Source organism: Dermochelys coriacea, chromosome 1 (assembly GCF_009764565.3).
Source record: "Dermochelys coriacea isolate rDerCor1 chromosome 1, rDerCor1.pri.v4, whole genome shotgun sequence".
Taxonomy (NCBI): domain Eukaryota; kingdom Metazoa; phylum Chordata; order Testudines; family Dermochelyidae; genus Dermochelys; species Dermochelys coriacea.
Genome location: NC_050068.2, coordinates 166708238 through 166728896, shown reverse-complemented (window position 1 = coordinate 166728896; position 20659 = coordinate 166708238). Strand labels below are relative to the sequence as shown.

The window sequence follows — 20659 nt, the reverse complement described above, 5'->3', positions numbered from 1 at the left end:
CTTTTACTGCTACTGGGAGAATTTTTAAGTCCTGTTCCAAAACAATGCTATCTATGACATTGCCCATGGTCTTGGTTTCTGGGGTTGGCCAGCAAGTAGCCAAATCTCAGAGCTGTTGGGCAATGGCCCATGGGCTGCCTCCTTTTGGAAATGTTTCCTCTTGAAACTTCCTATGGTATACCACTGGTGAGAATCCAAACCAATCCAATATGGCAGCCTGCAGGGTGGAGTAGGACTGGGCTTCGTCTCCATATAGGGCTCTGTAAGGAGTCTGGACTCTCCTGGTTAGATAAGGGGCAAGCTGGATGGCCCAGGAGCTCCTCTGATAGCCAGTGGTGGCCACCCACTCAAATGTTGTCAGGAAGATTTTGAGGTGGAGTTAGTCAGTTTGGTTAGGGTTGGCCCTGGGAGAGCCTCAGCAGAGAGCACCCTCATGGGAGTGCTCAGTGAACCTTGAATGAACAGTCTAGCCACCTTGGCTTGGAACTGCCAATTCCATTCCTGTTTGGCCAGCTGGGACTTCTCCATGCACTGATGGCGTGGGTGGGGGGAGGAAAGGGTTAGTAAGGCCTCCTAGAACTGATGATTTCACTTCTTCTCTATCTCTTGCTGCTATATTACTAATTGCAATATTTCCTTTCTGGCTCCTCTTGGGAGAGGGGAGATCAAGTCCCTGTTCAGGCACCAAATATAGTAGGGTAAGGGAGGGATGGGCTGTCTCTTTCCCCTAACCCTACCACTTTTCCTTCCACAAGGATCTGGGAGGTGGTTTCCTTTCATAAGAGTGCAAGAAACATTAATGAAAGATGGTTTCATCAACACACGGCTCATTTGAACTCCTTTCTGGAGGGAGGGGTCCCAAATAAACTTAAAAGGGAAATTCCCCAATCACTGACAGAGCCCCAAAATTCTGTCTCAGGGCATGGCTCTTACCTCAGAGCCTGGGTGAGGGGGCAAAAAGTGGTTCCTTCACAAAGTCTCTCTTATAAGTCCTTATGAGGCAACTCACTCCAAGTCCAGTTTGTAGCTGCTCTGACTAAATCTGACTCCTCAGCAGCCTCTCAGAGTCAGTCTTCCTCCTCTTCCCGCTAAGAACTACTTAGCTCCCTTATAAAGAATCAGCTACCAGGTATCCCTGGTTGGCTTATTTAGCTAGCCTGCTCCAGGCTTTAATCTCTGCAGGGCAGCTTCCTCACCACCTCTCATTCCTTTGCTCTCTCCCAATCTGTGTTTCAACTTTAACCCAAACAATTTAAAAAGTAGAATGAGATTTTTTCAACCATAGGAAATGTAGGTCAAGAGGAATGGGCTTCAAGATGTCACTGTCAAATTACAGAGTAGCAGCCATGTTAGTCTGTATTCGCAAAAAGAAAAGGAGTACTTGTGGCACCTTAGAGACTAACAAATTTATTTGAGCATAAGCTTTCGTGAGCTACAGCTCACTTCATCGGATGCATTTGGTGGAAATGCATCCGATGAAGTGAGCTGTAGCTCACGAAAGCTTATGCTCAAATAAATTTGTTAGTCTCTAAGGTGCCACAAGTACTCCTTTTCTTTTTACTGTCAAATTAGGTTTTCATCCACATGGTGCATGAGGTTCTAGCTTTCAATAAGCACAGTCCCACTGACTGTACTATATGGCTCATAGTTTGAACACAGTTAGTTACCTTTTCTGTTCCTTCCTCCTTGAGACTAATAATGTCCAAATCAAAATCCTTTCTTAAGCCGTCTGTTTTGTTGAAGGTAATGCGCCCTGTCAAACCATCCCATCGTGCCTAGGGATAAATGAAAAAACACACTTCCATGTAATGTTTAGCAACAATTATTCTAAAGCCATCAACAATATTACACTTATTAGCCTACCAGATGGCTGTTCCCTTGCCGGGCCCATGGAAAGGGGTGGGGCCAAACCTGCTCCCCACTACACTCTGCCAAGCAGACTGAATGATTTGGAGAAAATCATCAGGGGAGTTTTCCTATCCCTAGCACTCTCCTCCCCCATCCCATGGATTTTACTGTGGCACATTGTGATCTGGTCGTCAGCTGTGATCGTCTGTAAAATGTTGCTGAAGCCTCATTCCCTTCATCGCCAGAATCTGTGGTGTTCATTAGCTGAACCAACTAATCATCCAAAGTTGCCAGAATGTCCAAAAACAGTCTGATTTTGGTTTTTCTCTTTTAAAGTGACACTCACATCACCCCTGCCAAATCCACTCCAGGTGCCCGATCACAGAATCTCAAATTTCACCTAGCGCTGGTAAATTGTGAAGGGCTTTCATCACTCACTGTTTGGACTGTTGAACAGATTGTGGTTTAATCTTGCCTAGAGCCAAGGGATTAGGGTACTAATGCCCTTAGACTTCTCTGAAAATCTCAGCCTAAATAACTTTGGTCAGCTCATTTTCTGGAGGACTATGTTTATAACTAATATATATGTAGCTTCAGTGGTCATTGAGGAAGTTTTTTTTTGTTTTTTGAAAAACATGAGACAAATCTTATTTATAATTAAAATAATGCTCTTCAAATCATGACCCCAATTCTGCTTCCATAGATGTCCATCGCACAACTCCCGTTGACTTCAATGGAAGCAGGAGCCGGCTTTCTTGGAGCCTGGCAAAAAGCCCCGTGGTTTACTTAAGTTACACTCAAGTCTTTAATACAAGATTTAAATGGGGCATAGGTGGTGCATCAGAGTTTGCATAGATTCTCTGAATCAAGGTACATTTTAACATAATTAAATAAAAATGCACCTTCACAATTTCCTTTAAGCTTTAATATCAGGGAAGAAATTAAACAGGGGCATTTGTTGTATATCACAGTATATTCAGCTAGGGTTATTGTATATAATAGTGTATATTAGATACAACCAAGGATTATTCTGAATTGTGGTTGTCAATTCTCTGTTCTAAAATAACCTCTAATGAAGTATAAAATTGCTACATCTTGTGTTCTTTCCCAATATAAACCAAATATTTGCACCTTTTAAAATTAGACCCATATGCTATGTTGCCTGCATATTTTGGTCCCACTGCTGAATATTATCAACTAGAGAGAAGGATTTGATGGATTTAAACTGAAAACAATTTTTGTAATCTATTTTTAGAGACCCCCCACATTAGATTAATTTCTTCAAAAGTACAAGGAAGATATACATTATGACATATATGTGCCAGAGTTATAATTCTTAAATTACAGGTTTTTCTGCTATACTTTGCTTTTTTTGTTCTTCATTTAATTTATTTTAGGTGGCTTTTAAAAAAATGCATAATAAAATCAACAAATATAAATATAAATATAAAATCAGCAAATGTAACCACTTCTTGTTTAATCTGCATGTAGTTCTGAATCTTCAGGGATTAATCTCAGACACAGGTTTGCCATCACCATGTATATCAAACAAATCTGCTATGGTTAGAGCTTGTATCTAAATGTTATGGAAGTAGGGTGGGATTTTTGAAAGTGACTACGGAATTTAGGAGCACAAGCCGTCCATTCAGCAGGGCTTGTGTTCCTAAATCACACAGGAGTGTATGAAAATCCCACCCATAAACAATTAAACATATTTTCTGACTATGCAGCTCATATTTTGATTTGGTGATGTAAGATACTAAAATGTGCATATGAGAAGGTACATGTTGATGCATTTTGTTTTATGAGACCAGTTTGTTCAATTTCTTCCTCTAACATGATCATCATCACTTAGTTGTAATGATGGATCTTGTCTAAATGATCTTTTTTTTTTACATCAGTTTATTTGTAGACAGTGATTTGCCACTAACAATTCACATTTGTCATCACTGTATCACATGCCTGACTCCTCCATTAAACGTATTATGATCTTGAATAAAAGAATTACCAGTAAAATTTTCAAAAGTGACTTAGCAGCCTAAATCTCATTGAAAGTCAAGTGACTTGTGCTCCTAAGTGTCTAAGTTACTTTTGAAAGAAGGATTTAGGATCCTAAATCATTTAGGTGCTTTTGAATGTCCATTTCTGTCTGCAAAGATACTGGAAGGATAAAAATGGGGTATTTGCAGACAGTCATATCATAACCTTTTTTATGCCCCGAATGCCCTATGAAATTATAGAAAGCCTTCCTCAAAAACTGATGGCAGGATATGGGCCAAAGACTACCCACTTATGTTCAAATCCTGGTCCTTCTGAAGTCAAATCTCCCACTGGCTTCAAGATATGCTCAGGGAAGCCCTATGGCCTATGCTATACAGGAGGTTGTTTTTAGAAATGGTCATATTAGATGATCACAGTGGTCCCTTCTGGCCTTATAAACTATGAATAAGACCAGAATTTGGCCCCTAAAGTGAACTATGTTAGTTCCAAGAAAGAATAGTCCATAATCACTTTTAGGGAATGATCAGGTAACTCAAGGATGTTGGCGCATGGTAGATATCATGTGGTCAGGCAAATGACGGAAAATCAGTTACATAGTTGTCAGATGTAATTAACTAACAGAAATGAAGCAGAACTTTCAGTACAGTGAGAATTCACATAACTGTGTAACAGTGCAGCAAGATTTCATGCTTTTATATGCAAGATGTGTAGCAATTTTAATGTTTCTAGTTTCATTCCATGTTAAATGTTACAAGGTAGAACAAAAGTGAATCAGAACCTAATCAGGTAATTGCTTTTTTGCACTTTGTCTTTGCTTTTGACTTCAGTAGAAATTAGTGCACAATTAAAATGCTGACGTATATTATCTTCCACTTGATTTTGGTTGCTTTGAGTATGGCTGTAGCTTAATTAAAAATAATTAAGTTCATTAACTTGTGTTTGCAGTATCCTTCTCTTAAATCCAAACTTAGGGGCTGCATCTGACAATAGTACCATGGTCAAAAGAGGTCAGGAAATGAACTCCTACAATACTTTTCATTCGGGGTCTTGTTGACAGCAGTAGGACAATGCAGTGTTTAACAGAGGTTCACAATCAGATGCACTACTCTAAAATTATATTTTATCATGTGATTAATATTTTCATTTCTACTTTCTTTATATTTTCAGTTCATCAACCAGAATCAATATTAAGCCTTAGTTCCATCCAAAGCCAATCAACAGATCAATAACAAAGTCAATAGTTTCAGTTGCAATCCATTTTCAGTAACTGACAACTTTAGAGTTCAAATCTTTGTACAACCAATGGGTTTAATGTTCTCTTGTGTTTCCAATAGACTTCATTTTTTTCAAACCTGAGTGTTAGCAAGGTACAACTAGAGCAAGTAATTATAATGTGCAGTACATATAATACTCTTCATGTCATGAGGAATGAATAAATATTTATGTTCAGGAGGAATCTGTCTAAATTCAAATCTCAGTGTTACAAATGTACCCAGACAATCTTATATTTAGACCATGCTCCACTACCATTGACATCAAAACATGAATCCTTTCTCAGGCAGCATGAGGGGGCGTACAAACCCCACGCTGGAGAGGAAGGGGCATTGTAGGATGGCTCCTGAAAGCCACTAACAGTTGAAATAAGCAATACAGTGTCTACACTGACACTTCGTTGATCTAATTACATTGACCGTGACTCTACGCTGCTCAGGGAGGTAGTGTTACTATATAGGCGTAGAGAGGTACTTACGCTGGCGGAAGCCAAATTTAAGTGAAGACACTTCCACAGCTAGGTCAACACAAGGCAACTTTCATTGGCCTAACTGTGTAGTGTAGACCAGGCCTCAGAAGGAGGAATGCCCTGGGAGGAAGTCAACCTGCCATAAGTCTGCCCAACTAGTTTTATTTTTATGATGTATTTATTTTGATTTATTTAAAATATGTCTATCCAAAATACTTCAATTAGCTGCTTGCAGCATTCTCTCTCACTCACTCACTGGTTATATCTAGATTTCAGTCACTGGGGGTGAGTTAATCTAACTAGCTTGGGACTCAGAGCAGTGAAGCCAGCATGAGCTGCACAAACCTTCTCAGAACTGTGCATAACTATTCACAGGGCCGGCCTGTGCTAAAGCTGCTCTGGCTTCACTGTTCTAGGATCTGAGCTAGCTAGATTCAAGCTAGCTCAGGCATGTTGGCTTGAACTGCAGTTACACTCAGTGATTGCCATCTAGATGTACTCTCAGTGAGACTAATATTACAATGACAGTCATCGGTAGTGGGGGGTTTTTAGATTTCAGAATCTCAGCTTCTTCAAAATGCCATAGCAATATAAAAATGTAATCAAGCAATATTTACTTCTAAGATCTTAAATTATCCCCAGAATATTTACTGTGGGATCTTCACAGAGAAACTATAATAGGGTTCAAAAAAGAACTAGATAAATTCATGGAGGATAGGTCCATCAATGGCTATCAGCCAGGACGGGCAGAGATGGGGTCCTTAGCCTCTGTTTGCCAGAAGCTGGGAATGGGTGACAGGGGATGGATCACTTGATGGTTACCTGTTCTGTTCATTCCCTCTGGGGCACCTGGCATTGGCCACTGTTGGAAGACAGGACACTGGGCCTTTGGTCTGACCCAATATGGCTGCTCTTATGTTCTTATGAGAGACTTAATGTCTGTACATTCCCTTTTTTCTATTGATTTTTCCATGTTCTCCAATATTCTGTGTAACCTGACTTTTTCCTGGACCTGTCCCTTGGTTTTCCATTTGGCATCTAATCAAGCACTGCCTCTTCAATCTCAAGCTTCATCTCAACTATAGCCAATATTTGAGGGTAATACACCAATAGGAAATACCGCAGGTCTCCATGATTTATCCATGGGTGGTGGTGGTTTGAGAAAAGCATGGGAGAGGAGGAAGAGTGAATGTATGTGTGTGTGAAATATATAGAATATGTATGAATATATGTGACTAAGTACTTGCAAAATGATTATGGTCCAGGTTACCACAACCTTAAATTAATAGCTTTTAAAAATAATCAGCCCAAAGGATCACTAAATATGGCCGTTGGCTGAACTGCTTGGTGTAAATGCTGCTTTAGAACTACACCCACTATAGAAAATTCATTCTCTTTGCCATGCATCATTGAGATGCTGCACAACATCAAGCTCAAACTCAGTTGTGTGCAAGGTCTTCTGACATTTTGCATCTGTCACAGGACAGTTGAATTATTATATAATATTAAAGCAGACCAAAGGGATGTTAAGCTGTATCTTGTGTGGAAATGTGAAATATATCTTTCGTTACAAATGCTAAATGACTTTGTCTCCCTTCTCCACAGAAAGCCTTGCAGATATAACTAGGCATCTGCAAATTTATATAACTATAAATAGCACTGTTATTGACCTGAGAGAGTCACAAAGCTGACAATGAGCCACATTAAAAAAAAACAATAGCCTCTACATTTTGCATAGTCAATTACTGTGCTTGCATGTGCCACTGGAATTTGAGCATTTAGGGCCGGATCTTAAGGCCACGGAAGTTAGTTGAAGCCTTTCTATTGACTTCAGAGGGTTTTGGATCAGGCCCTTAAACTGGCTATTTGGGCTCTCTCCATATTGCTTGTGTAAAATTATGGATGCAAATTCAGAGACTAGGCTGAGGCCTCATTAGAAATGTGGAGCTTGAAATCCAGTTTTCCTGTAGACAGTGCCCAGTTTTCTTTGTGTAATAGAAATATTGGAAAAGGTCCCCCCTGAAGGTAATGGAGTAATGCTGATTCGCAACAACTGAAGATCTAGCCCATTGAGTATGACTATATGCTTAAAATGAAGAGATCATTCGTGGTCTAATAGTTAGAGCAGCGACTAAAAGTCAAGGGACCTTGGGATGAATTCCTGGCTCTATTGAAATAAATGGGACAACTTTTACAGACTTCAATGGAGCCAAGATTTCAGCCCTGGATTCTAGTCCCAGTTTCCCCAGTGTTGTGGGGTTTTTTATTTTTGTTTTTATGGGATTTGGCAAGTTACTTAAATGTGACCTACAAAGAAAAAAGAATTGCCTTGTGCCCTCTTTTACTTCTTTATGATGCACAAATATGCCTGAAAAGTTCTCATTTTCAAGGCTCAATTTTTTCCTGTTTATTACATTTGAAATTTAGGTCTTGGCAACCTGTAAGATTGTGTGGTGATAGGAAGACTAATTAAATTGTGACATCAAAGGTCCAGGGACTGAAATCCAAACTATTCAGAGGGGATGGTATTTTTTGGTGAGACTGTTTGAAGTGGTTTTGCTTGGTTTGTTTTGTTAACTCCCCATTTTTCTTTATTGCCTAATGGAGAGTTTGGAGAAAGGACATCTTTGCTAAAGATTCTACTTTCCTCCATAGGAAAGGATCTTCCTCCAGAGGCTTTGAGACCCTAACCAAATCAAGGGGGACATAATAATTCCTAAGATTTCTAAAGTAAAAGAAAGCAAGAAAATAAAATCCACTTTTTTAAAAGTATCTTTCCACATTCCTAGGCACATGCCAATTTTTTAAAATCCTCTGTAGGTCACCTTTACCTTCTCTTTGCCTCCTTTTCTGCATCTTGGATAGGGATAAAAATACCTACCTCACAGGTGTGTTAGGAGGCTTTTTTAATTGTACGTAAAATGCTTTGAGTTCCTTGTGTGAAAAATGTTCTAACAGCAAAATATTGCTGCATTGCCAGACTATATTAAATAAAGGGTTTAAGTAGAGCTAGTTAGAAAACAGGAAAAATATTTTTCCATTTCAGATTTGTCTTTGTCTTTATTAGCACTTCCTGCCTATACAAAATGGAAGGATGACCATTTACTCTGGCTTTGTTCAGGACCCTATTGTGCAAATACAGAGGTAGACATGCTTGCTCCTCTGAAAAACTTGGAATGCTAAACTGGAAAACAGAATAAAATTCCAAGGGTTATAAGAATTAATGCACATGCAGGGAAGATATAAATTATGTTATCTGATTGGCAGTGATAGTTAGGAAGTTGATGAGAGCTGCTTTTCTCACTCTTAGCTTTTTGCTTACCTAACTTTTGCTTTTTGACTAGTACCATAGAGCTACTATTTGCTATCACAACACATTATTGAACTGATATTAGAATAAGCTTTTTATCAATTTTATTACTACTCTCTTCAAATAGCATTTAGTGACAGTGCTGAGTAGTTCAGCAAGCCCAGTAAAAACAGTTGGAAGTGGCTTCCATTGGATGTTAGGAAATCTGATCCTCTATATTTCTCAGACAAGACCAAAGTCTGGAATTTGATAATGCTTGCAATTTTATTTTGCTGTTTTTGGTTGATTATAAAACACAGTTAGATGTAAAGCTATATAGAGTGTATTGTATTAGGTATGTGATGTGCCCCAGTTTTTTTTTAATGACACCATGTTTTAGAAATGCTTCTCAAATATACTGTTGAATCATGTGTCTTTCCCATTTCTCATACGGTTTTTATCAACTTCACAAAATGTGTACAATTCAGGTATCTGAAAGATTTAGGCAAACCTTGGTTTACTGTACTACACACATGGACAGGAAATACTGTAGCTCACTTCTCCAAGACAAAACTTGCTAACACAGTATATAGCCAATTCCATTGTAAGCCATCTTGAGCAGTAATGAACAAGAGAAAGTTTGATCTTCCTTTGGTTTATTAGTCTGAAGTCAAAGTCCCTGATTTTTTAGAATTGTAAAGAGATCCCTCACAGTTAATTGATGATATTGCTTTTGGTTAGAGTTGAAATTGTAATAGAAAAGCTGCTTAAAGTCTCTCATCAACTGAGTGATTCATACAATTAGTCTTTTTACTAAAGTTGACATCTTGGGGGTTAAATAGCATAGTGGGTTAATACATTACCTTTCCTCTAGCTAGGATCAAATCCAGAACAAGGAATAAGAGAAAACCGTTTGATGGTGCACTTTTATCTGCCCACCCAAAACCCACCACATTTGGCAGCATCTTTACTTGGGAGAGGTCTAGGACTGAGAGGGTGTGAAGAATATCGCTAATTAGGATTGAAGTGGGAAGGGAGAGTTATGTGGTGAAGCTTGTCTATATACACTGGCTCTGACCCCAATTATAAGACTCTCATTTTCATGAGCACCATGTTCACCTAGTTTTGAAAAAAAAATGGAGAGCTAGTGAAAGAAAAGGTGGGAGGTGGATTTCTCATGAAAGATGAAGTTCTTTGAACTGTTCAAGAACACTCGTTTTCAGAGCAGTTTGGGCTAGATGGTGTGCAAGGGTAGTGAAGAAAAGTTTTAAGTGTGCCATGTCAGTGTGAAATTTGACAGAATGATCCCTAATTACTCGAGGGTGACAATTCAGGTGTCCTTGGTTCAAAGTGTGTGTAGTGAAATGCCTTTGAAGATATTCTTCTTGGATACATGTCTTGAATGCTTAAATCAGACAGCTTAAATTTAGTATCAAATAAAATACAAAGGGGAAGTGGGTTGAGATTTGAGAGAGAAGCTTAATTTTGTAAGTTATTCTTCCCCCTAGGAACTAGGGTATTGTATGTTTTTCAATGACCATTACCAAAGTGACAAAGTGCAGCACAAAATATAAAAACGATCATTATTTATTTTATGGTACAGTACTATTGGTTAGTATTAACTGGTTTGAGACTGGGATTCCATTGTGTGTTATTCACTATATAAGTAGTACACTGTACCTGCTCCAAAGAGCTTATGATTCAAATAGAAATAAAGTACTCTTTATCCACATGTTACAAATGGGACTCAGACAGATTAAGTGACTTGCCCAATGTCATACTGGAAGTCTGTGGCACAGTCAGAAGTTGAGCCCAGACCTCATGAGTTCCAGTCCAGTGCCTTATCTGAAAGCCCATCCTTTCTCTCTGACTACTGATTTATTAAAAATGACTTATTCATCTGCTGAATAACAATAACTTTCAAACAAAGTTTAAACTGATTTTAAATGTTGCAAAGTTATTGTGCTGACCACCTTCAAAGGGATGAATTTCACCCCAGGTGAACAGACTCTGACAGTGGCAAATCAATCGTGAGTATTTGGGAGTGTAATCCAGGATTTGCAGCAAGAACCCTCTGCCCCAAAATCTGGGGATTGGAAGGAAATGCTCCTCAGCTAGATTCATCCATATTTAAGAAAGCACTTGATCAAGAGCTTAAGTCCTGTTGACTTTTAAAGTTAAGCATTTATTTTAGAGCTTTCCTGACTGTTGCATCTGAAGATGTGGGTTTTTACCCACGAAAGCTTATGCCCAAATAAATCTGTTAGTCTTTAAAGTGCCACCAGACTCCTCGTTTTTTTTGTGGATACAGACTAACACGGCTACCACTCTGATTCCTGACTAGGGATATGCTTAAGTGCTTTCCTGACTAGAGATTAATTTAAGCCTGTGCTTACATTTAAGTGTACGCTTATGTATCCTTGACTTAAGTGCTTTTCTAAATGCGGTTGATTTAAACATGTGTTTAAGAGCACTTCCTTAATGGGGATGTCTTCCTGAATTGGGGTATGTAGACTATTTTGCCAGTCCCATAAGGAAAAAATACCACACCTGAGCGTTTCTTGTCCCTTACCCTTGGCCTTGGGCACAATTTGTTGGTTGAACAAAAAACTCATAAAAGAATCTATAGTTTTGGCACAAATATTTTTAGTAAATTTCATGGCAAAGGTCAGGGAAAAAATGATAAATCACCAAATGTAGTTTTCACTACATCAGCATAAACAAGAGTATAATGGTGGTGCTGAGAGGTGAGGCCCAAGGCAGAGAGAGGAGAGTGGGCTGGAGGGTGAGCACACACCACACCCACCTCTCCAGTGGCAGCTCCTGTCCTGCATGGCTGGACCTGGCTCCCCCCTCTTGATGTTTTGATCTGACACACGGGATTGCAGCACCGCCCAGGTTTGGCTCAGACACCCATTCATAGATCGAAATCGAGGGGCAGACAGGCCAAATCTCAGTGGTGCTGCAACCACATGTGCCAGCTTACAATGCCACATGGTCTGGGGCCTAATCAAATGTCTTTTTGTACCCATTTCCAAGATTTCACAGACTTCATTCAAATCCATGACAACGCTGTGGTCCCATTCATAAGTAACACTAAAACAAAGCAGTTCTTCTGGCCTGCATGGGCTGAAGTCCCAGGGGCTTTCCCCTTGCCTTTTGGTCTCTGGAAGGAAGACACACCCTTCCCGGTGGGCCTGTAGGTAGCCCTTAGGATTTACCCTGTCACTGAATCAATGTATTTTAAAATATTTAATCATTTGTACAGTGCCTAGCACAATGCAGCCTGATCTTGGCTGGGTACAGTAAGCATTAGTGTAATACTAATAATGAATAAGAATTTTAGATTTTTAATTTAGTGTGGTGCTGAGAAACAAAATATTAAACTCCTTGAAATATATTACAAAACTGTGTTATAGTATTAGGTGGGGTTTTTTTTAGATAAACATGTCATTAGAATGATGTGTATATAAAACAATATTGTTAGTAGACATTATTTGCCTTGATCTTGTCTGAATTTGTTGCACTCCTAGTAAAAGGCTCTGTATTGTGAAATCTTATCAATTGGTCCTCTTCACTGCTTAGGAAAGAGAAATGTTGCAATTGGTCCAAGTCATGTAATGATTAGTGGAGCTTGCCATTCATCTACTAGTTAGGCTGTGAGCTCTAGGGGGATAATACACTACACTATTTTATGTTATAAAACTGCATTCTTATACCCATCTTCCAGAACAGCCTCATTAGCTTTCTGGCTAGCAGAAAGTTCAGGTGACCAGACCTAAGTCCTCTAATTAGACAATGGGAGACATGGCTAATATGTTTTCCACCATGTCCACATATGGTTGTAATGCCTTTAAAGTACTAGACTAATTTCTCTTTTAGTCCATGACTGCAGACCTTCCAGGTCCAGTGGAAGCACTTGAAGACGCTGACCTCTGTAGTGATGAAAGATCGTGTCTAAGGAAAACATTTCTTTGTTCTCTTAGAAAATGTTACGTGCTCATCAGCTAAATGGTCTGGAAGTTCCACTCACTGTAAGTGAAAGTTATATGCACATCCCCCATATGGAGTGCTTTTGTATTTTTAGCCTCTTTCAAACTCCTTTTATCATTTCCATAATGAAAAATCGCCTCTTCCTTCTCTATCCAATACATGTGACTACATTGTGTGTCTGTTAATATTTTCAGTTTTCAGATTTAGTTTGTGTTCTAATTGTTTGTGTTCTTCCCTGGTGCCATCAAGTACTCCTATGTACACAGGTTTCCCCAACTTAATCAATCCATTGGGTTGGGGGCTTAGTTCCTCTTGGAGGTAAGTTGTTTTGTTGCTGAAGTTTTTCTGTTCTATTAATCATTTCTTCCCTGAGATGAGAATTCTTTGTACTCCTTCACCATTTGATACGAGCAACAGACATTCAGTTGCTTTCTATTAGCAACAAGAAAAATGGAGGGGGAGACATTTGAAAAAGCAGCTTGATGGCATTGGTGTTGCTCCAAGCAATTTATACTGAGGTGAGTCTCTGATCTTGACCATTTTTTCCCTGAGGAAGAGCTCTGGGTAAGCTCAAAAGCTTGTCTCTTTCACCCACAGAAGTTGGTCCAGTAAAAGATATTACCTCGTCTCTCTCATATCCTGGGATCAACACAATTACAATACTGCATACATTTTTTTCATGACAGAACTGGAGATCCCTTTGGATCCTCCCCAGCCTCAGAGGCTTGTATTATCTGGATTTGGTGAGGGTTTGAGAGAGGTTATTTTTGGACAGTTACCAGGAAAGCTGGTTGAAAAATGCAGAGCATTTTTTGTGAAAGCTTTTACAATTTCCTTGAAAAAAAAACTTCATCAATTTCAAATTTTTGAAAAAGATTGGCTGTGCAGTAAGCTGGTCACACAAGTGCAAAAAAACACTAACATCTTGAAAAATGTTGCCAAATATTTTCAGCCATCTCTAGCCACCACCTTTGGGAGTGGGGGAGTGAGTTTGGTATTGTTAGAATGTAGGCTAGATGCTCAGCCTCCATTTCTGTTTTGTAGAAGAAAAAAGCTTGTACCAATGGCAAATTTCCCAGTATCTACTCAGACTGTGATTTTCAGGCATTGTCAAGTTGCTTCTGTAGGCTGGGATTTTCAGTGGGACTTAATCAGTCATCCACTGAATTTCTGGATCCCCTTACCACAGATTCTCTCTGGCCCTTCGTCACCTTTCCCAGATTCCTCCAAGACCTCTTCCCCCTGGTAGCTTTACCATTTCCCCTAATGTGTGTGGGAAGGGGGATGAGCCACCAGGGGTTGTGGGGGGCAGAGACGAGAATCTCTTTCCTCCCCTGCCTGTCAGGAAGCCAGGCCCTGGAATGTCTGCTTTCCCCTTCCTGCCTGTCAGTGCAGCGGCTGGGAGGGAAATGGTATCTTTCTTGCAGCTCTCCTGCTGCCTGATTGCATAGTTGTAGCTATCTGTGCTGTTAAGCTGGAGAATTTTTAAACCCCCCATCAACAGTTGATCAACAGCTGCTGGACAGGACCCAGAGGCAATAAGCAGTAGAGCTAGATTCCTGGACTTTTATACTGAGGTGAGTCACGTCACCAGGGGCTTCTTCCTGTTGCTTTTTCACAGGGGACTGGAAGTTGGGGGAGGCACTATTGTCCCCCTCTACCCTAGAGTTGGAGGGAAATGTTCTTTTTCTCCCTTCTTAGGCCAAGGATAGGCTGCTATTTATGGAGCAAGACTAATCATTTGCTTCTCTTCCTTGTATTAAGGGGAACTTATATTCCTCTCTATCTAACACAAACAGTTTTTTATTTTTGTAAAGGACAAGGTAAGAAAACAGAATACAAGTACATTCAGAGCCAGCATTTCCAGAATGTGAAGAACATCCATTTTATCCAACTGAGCAGCAAGCTGTGAATCACAGTCATGCTTCTGAAGTGCAGATGCAAGAAAAAGATAAAGATCATTGCATTGTATAATCTTATCATGTTGGTACTGAGTCCAATTGCTGTCCTCCTGGGATTTTCAGGCTTGCATATGTCCATGGGGAGGTGGATACATTATTATTTATACTGTGGTAGCATCTGGAAGCCCAACTCAGGAACCCCATTTTGCTAGGGACTCTACAAACACAGACAAAAAGACACTCCCTGCTCCAAAGAGTTTATTCAATTCCCAAGCCAGAAGGGACCAGAATGATCTAGTCTAACCTCCTTTATAACACAGGCCAGAGAACTTCCCCCAAAATAATTCCTAGAGCACATCTTTTAGAAAAACATCCAATCTTGATTTTAAAATTGCCAGCCTTGGAGAAGCCATCACAGCCCTTGGTAAGTGGTTCCAATGACTAATTACCCTCACTGTCAAAAAGTTACAACTTATTTCCAGTCTGAATTTATCTAGTTTCAACTTCCCACCACTGGATTGTGTTAGAACTTGTTCACTAGATTGAAGAGCTCATTACTAAATATTTGTTTCCCATGTAGATACTTACAGACTGTAATGAAGTCACACCTTAATCTTCTCTTTGTTAAGCTAAATGGACAGCTCCTTGTGTCTATCACTGTCACTATAAAGCATGTTTTCTAATCCTTCCATCATTCTTGTGGCTCTTCTCTGAGCCTTCTCCAGTTTATCTTGAATTGTGGGCACCAGAACTGGACACAATATTTTAGCAGCAGTTGCACAAATGCCAAATAGAGAGGTAGAATAACATCTCTACTCCTACTTGAGATTTCCCTGTTTAGGCATCCCAGGATACATTAATGCTTTTGGCCACAACACCAAGCTGATTATCCACCATAATACCCAAGTCTTTTTTAGAGTCACTACTTCCCGGGCTAGAATCCCCCAATCTGTAAGTATGGCCTACATATTTTGCCTCAGTCTTTAATAAGGCTAAAGAGGATCTTAGGGATAATGGTAGCATGACAAATGGGAATGAGGATGGAGGTAGATATTACCATATCTGAGGTAGAAGCAAAACTCAAACAGCTTAATGGGACTAAATCAGGGGGCCCAGATAATCTTCATCCAAGAATATTAAAGGAATTGGCACCTGAAATTGCAAGCCCATTAGCAAGAATTTTTAATGAATCTGTAAACTCAGGAGTTGTACCGAATGATTGGAGAATTGCTAATATAGTTCCTATTTTTAAGAAAGGAAAAAAAAGTGATCCGGGTAACTACAGGCCAGTTAGTTTGACATCTGTAGTATGCAAGGTCCTGGAAAAAAATTTGAAGGAGAAAATAGTTAATGACATTGAAGTCAATGGTAAATGGGACAAAACACAATATGGTTTTACAAAAGGTAGATCGTGCCAAACCAACCTGATCTCCTTCTTTGAGAAAGTAACAGATTTTTTAGACAAAGGAAACTCAGTGGATCTAATTTACCTAGATTTCAGTAAGGCATTTGATACCGTGCCACATGGGGAATTACTAGTTAAATTGGAAAAATGGGGATCAATATGAACATCAAAAGGTGGATAAGGAATTGGTTAAAGGGGAAACTACAAAGGGTCCTACTGAAAGGCGAACTGTCAGGCTGGAGGGAGGTTACCAGTGGAGTTCCTCAGGGATCAGTTTTGGGACCAATCTTATTTAATCTTTTTATTACTGACCTTGGCACAAAAAGTGGGAGTGTGCTAATAAAGTTTGCAGATGATACAAAACTGGGAGGTATTGCCAATTCAGAGAAGGATCGGGATATTATACAGGAGGATCTGGATGACCTTGTAAACTGGAGTAATAGTAATAGGATGAAATTTAATAGTGAGAAGAGTAAGGTTATGCATTTAGGGATTAATAACAAGAATTTTAGTTATAAATTGGGGACGCATCAATTAGAAGTCATGGAAAAGGAGAAGGACCTTGGAGTATTAGTTGATCATAGGATGACTATGAGCTGCCAATGTGATATGGCTGTGAAAAAAGCTAATGCAGTTTTGGGATGCATCAGGAGAGGTATTTCCAGTAGGGATAAGGAGGTTTTAGTACTGTTATACAAGACACTAGTGAGACCTCACCTGGAATACTGTGTGCAGTTCTGGTCTCCCATGTTTAAAAAGGATGAATTCAAACTGGAGCAGGTACAGAGAAGGGCTACTAGGATGATCCGAGGAATGGAAAACTTGTCTTATGAAAGGAGACTTAAGGAGTTGGCTTGTTTAGTCTAACTAAAAGAAGGTTGAGGGGAGATATGATTGCTCTCTATAAATATATCAGAGGGATAAATACAGGAGAGGGAAAGGAATTATTTCAGCTCAGCACCAATGTGGACACAAGAACAAATGGGTATAAACTGGCCACCAGGAAGTTTAGACTTGAAATTAGATGAAGGTTTCTAACCATCAGAGGAGTGAAGTTTTGGAATAGCCTTCCAAGGGAAGCAGTGGGGGCAAAAGATCTATCTGGCTTTAAGATTCTACTCGATAAGTTTATGGAGGAGATGGTATGATGGGATAATGTGATTTTGGTAATTAATTGATCTTTAAATATTCAGGGTAAATAGGTCGAGTCCCCTAAAATGGGATATTAGATGGATGGGATCTGAGTTACCCAGGAAAGAATTTTCTGTAGTATTTGGCTGGTGAATCTTGTCCATATGCTCAGGAATTGGCATATGGACATATAGCTGATTGCCATATTTGGGGTTGGGAAGGAATTTTCCTCCAGGGCAGATTGGAAGAGGCCCTGGAGCTTTTTCTCCTTCTTCCGTAGCATGGAGCACAGGTCACTTGAGGGAGGATTATCTGCTTCTTGAAGTCTTTAAAGCACAATTTGAAGACTTCAAAAGCTCAGACATACGTGAGGTTTTTCGTAGGAGTGGGTGGGTGAGATTCTGTGGCCTGCATGGTGCAGGAGGTCGGACTAGATGATCAGAATGGTCCCTTCTGATCTTAGTATCTATGAATCTATATTGTTTGCTTGCACCCTTCATCAAGGCATCCAGATATCTCTGAATCAGTGACCTGTTCTCTTCATTATTTACCACTCCTCCAATTTTTATGTCACCTGCAAACTTGATCAGTGATTTTATGTTTTCTTCTTGATAAAAATGTTAAATAGCATAGGGCCAAGAACCAATCCCTGAGGAATCCCACTGGAAACACACCCACTTGACCATGATTCCCCATTTACAGTTACATTTTGGGATCTATCAGTTAGCCAGTTTTTAATCCATTTAATGTGTGCTATGTTAATTTTATATCATTCTAGTTTTGTTATCAAAATGTTGTGTGGTACCAAGTCAAATGCTTTATGAAAGTCTATTACATCAATATGATTACTTTTATTGACCAAACTTATAATCTCTTTAAAAAAATCAAGTTAGTTTGACAGGATCTATTTTCCACAAACCCATGATTTGCATTCATTACATTACCCTCCTTTAATTCTATACAATGTAAGTATATTAGGAATTTAGTGAAATTCTGCCTTATTCATATATCTACAGTAGGATGAGTCGGAATCTACCAGTCTTCTTTGGTTCCAGAAAGAACCTAGAATAAATTCTTCTAGGTTTTCCTGAAGTGAAACTAGTATAGTGGGACTTAATACTACCAGAGCTTTTTCTTTGTTGGTGGGTTAGAAAGATACCTGCAAAAAGAAGTCCAGGGACTTCTTTGGAGTCTGAGGAAAAAACCCTTTATTACTGTTACAGCCTACTTGTCTTAAATCAATCAGCCCAAAAATCAAAGAAATCCCTCTTCTAAACTCAGAGATAAGAAGGGTCTTGTGCTTGCAGGCATTCATTGTGTCTGGGCTAGACTTTTCTCAAAGGGAGGCATATTTTGGGGGAAGAATTATTGCAGCTTTATTGAGCCTGAATCTTGAAATAAATGCAATTACACTATAATAAATAATAATAATAATTAATAATATCAAAGTTAGTAGTCTCTGGAGTGACCCATTATACCTATATTGTTGATTTCTAGGGTCCTGAGTCTAAATAAGGAGATTGTTCAGTTCAGAAGAATTCTCAACAGATTTTTCTAATGATTTTTGAAATAATTTAGTGCCATCAGACTAGATTATTCCTTGATCTAGAGTTTGTATTTAAAGCTCTTAAACACAGATTTCTTCTAGCTAATGGTCCTTGAGGAAAATCTTGTTATAGCATGGGGTAAATGAAAGTTCAGGGTGTAAATGCTTCAAATTTCTTTTAATCTTTATTTGGAGGTTTCTGATTTGTAGAAGAGGGATTTCCTAAAGCCTCTCAAAAAGATGCAACACAAACAACAGCTAGGACTGTCACAGCCTCCCATGTCATGTAGGATATTAGCCACTTCTTCTTTGTTATCATCTAGAGATTGATCTCTGGACCTTCAGAGCTAAAACTTGAAACTTGCCTTCCTTCCTCCCACTACCTTGCATTGGAAAACAGCAGCGGGCTTGTGAGAGACATTGTCTTCTGTGGGAGGAGATTTCCTGGCGTGGAACCAAGAAACAACTTTGTGCTGGTCATATGGACAAGCTGGGGCATGAAGGTCTCCTGCTTGGATAAGGATGGGCATGGAGAGGTCTGTCTTCTGTAGCTGGGAGTGGGAGGAATTGGAAAGTAAGGTGGTGTTGGTCAAACACGTAGAGAGAGAAAGAGGGGAACCAAATTAACTCAATCTTCTTTGCAGGCCAGATTAACTCTCCTGTGGGCCCAGGGCTATTAGATTTTGTGACACGTCTCTGCAGCCCCTGGGGGAAGGGGGGCAGCAAGTCTCTGTGTGCTGCCCACGCCTGCAAGCGCCGCCCCTATAGCTCCCATTGGCCGGCAACCATGGGAGAGATGCTAGCAGCCGGCCGCTTCCAGGAGTGACATGGGGCTATGGCAGGCAGGCAGCCTGGAGATCGCTGCCAGTTATTTATTTTTGCGGGGCCCCCTATGCAGGGGGCCCCCTTGAGCTGGGGCCCTGGGCTGCAGCCCCGAAAGCCCCAGCCTTAATCTGGCCCTGCTTCTTTGGAATGTCTCCACCTCCTCTCTCTCTCTGCTTTTCTAATGTGCACACCACCATATCTAGGAGCTAGATACAAAAGTAATGGCCACATTATGTATGCCAGAAAATTACTGAATTTCTCTCTCCAATTTAAGCAACTTTTTCCATAGAAATCATGGTGACTGTTTCCATCAGAAACGTTGCTAGCCATTATAATACTCATCTTAGGGTGCCTACTTTGTGCCTCTAAAAATCTCCACTTTTGGATCTGAAGGAATTATTTATTTTTATTTTTAGATCACTAAAATATTTTGCAGCACCTGCCCCATCCATAGGAATAAAGAGGTTTTTCTCTTACTTTTACTAGTTTTCAGCAAGAAGGGAGCACACTGTGTTGGGGGGAGGGATAGAAAAATCCATTGTATTTATCTGTTTAGATTTTATTAGCTTAAGAGGATACTTTACTGATTTGCTGTTTCTTAACAAGTGGAGTCTGTTTCTGAAGTTTTTTTGTTCAAGTATAGCTGCTTTTAAATCTGTTATAGAATGTCCAGGAAGATTGAAGTGTTCTCCTGCTGGCTTTTGTATGTTACCATTCCTAATGTCCGATTTGTGTCCATTTATTCTTTTATGTAGGGACTGTCCGGTTTGGCCAATGTACATGGCAGAGGGGCATTGCTGGCACATGATGGCATATATAACATTAGTAGACGTGTAGGTGAATGAGCCCATGATAGTGTGACTGATGTTGGGTCCTCTGATGGTGTCACTAGAATAGATATGGGGTAGATATAGCTATACTTGAACAAGAAGTAGCCATACTTGAACAAAAAAACTTCAGAAACAGACTTCAAAGAGAA

The 20659-nt window shown here is 39.7% G+C and overlaps 1 protein-coding gene across 3 annotated transcripts in view; it reads right to left on the bottom strand.

Annotated features, from left to right (window-relative positions):
- The window catches only part of GRIK1 (glutamate ionotropic receptor kainate type subunit 1), a 227820-nt gene that overhangs the window by 52145 nt on the left and 155016 nt on the right, over window positions 1–20659 (bottom strand). For all 3 annotated transcript variants that reach the window (XM_043508822.1, XM_043508817.1, XM_038415686.2), the window contains exon 8: window positions 1668–1775. In XM_043508822.1, the coding sequence (XP_043364757.1) occupies window positions 1668–1775 (108 nt within the window). The remainder of the gene's footprint in view (window positions 1–1667; window positions 1776–20659) is intronic.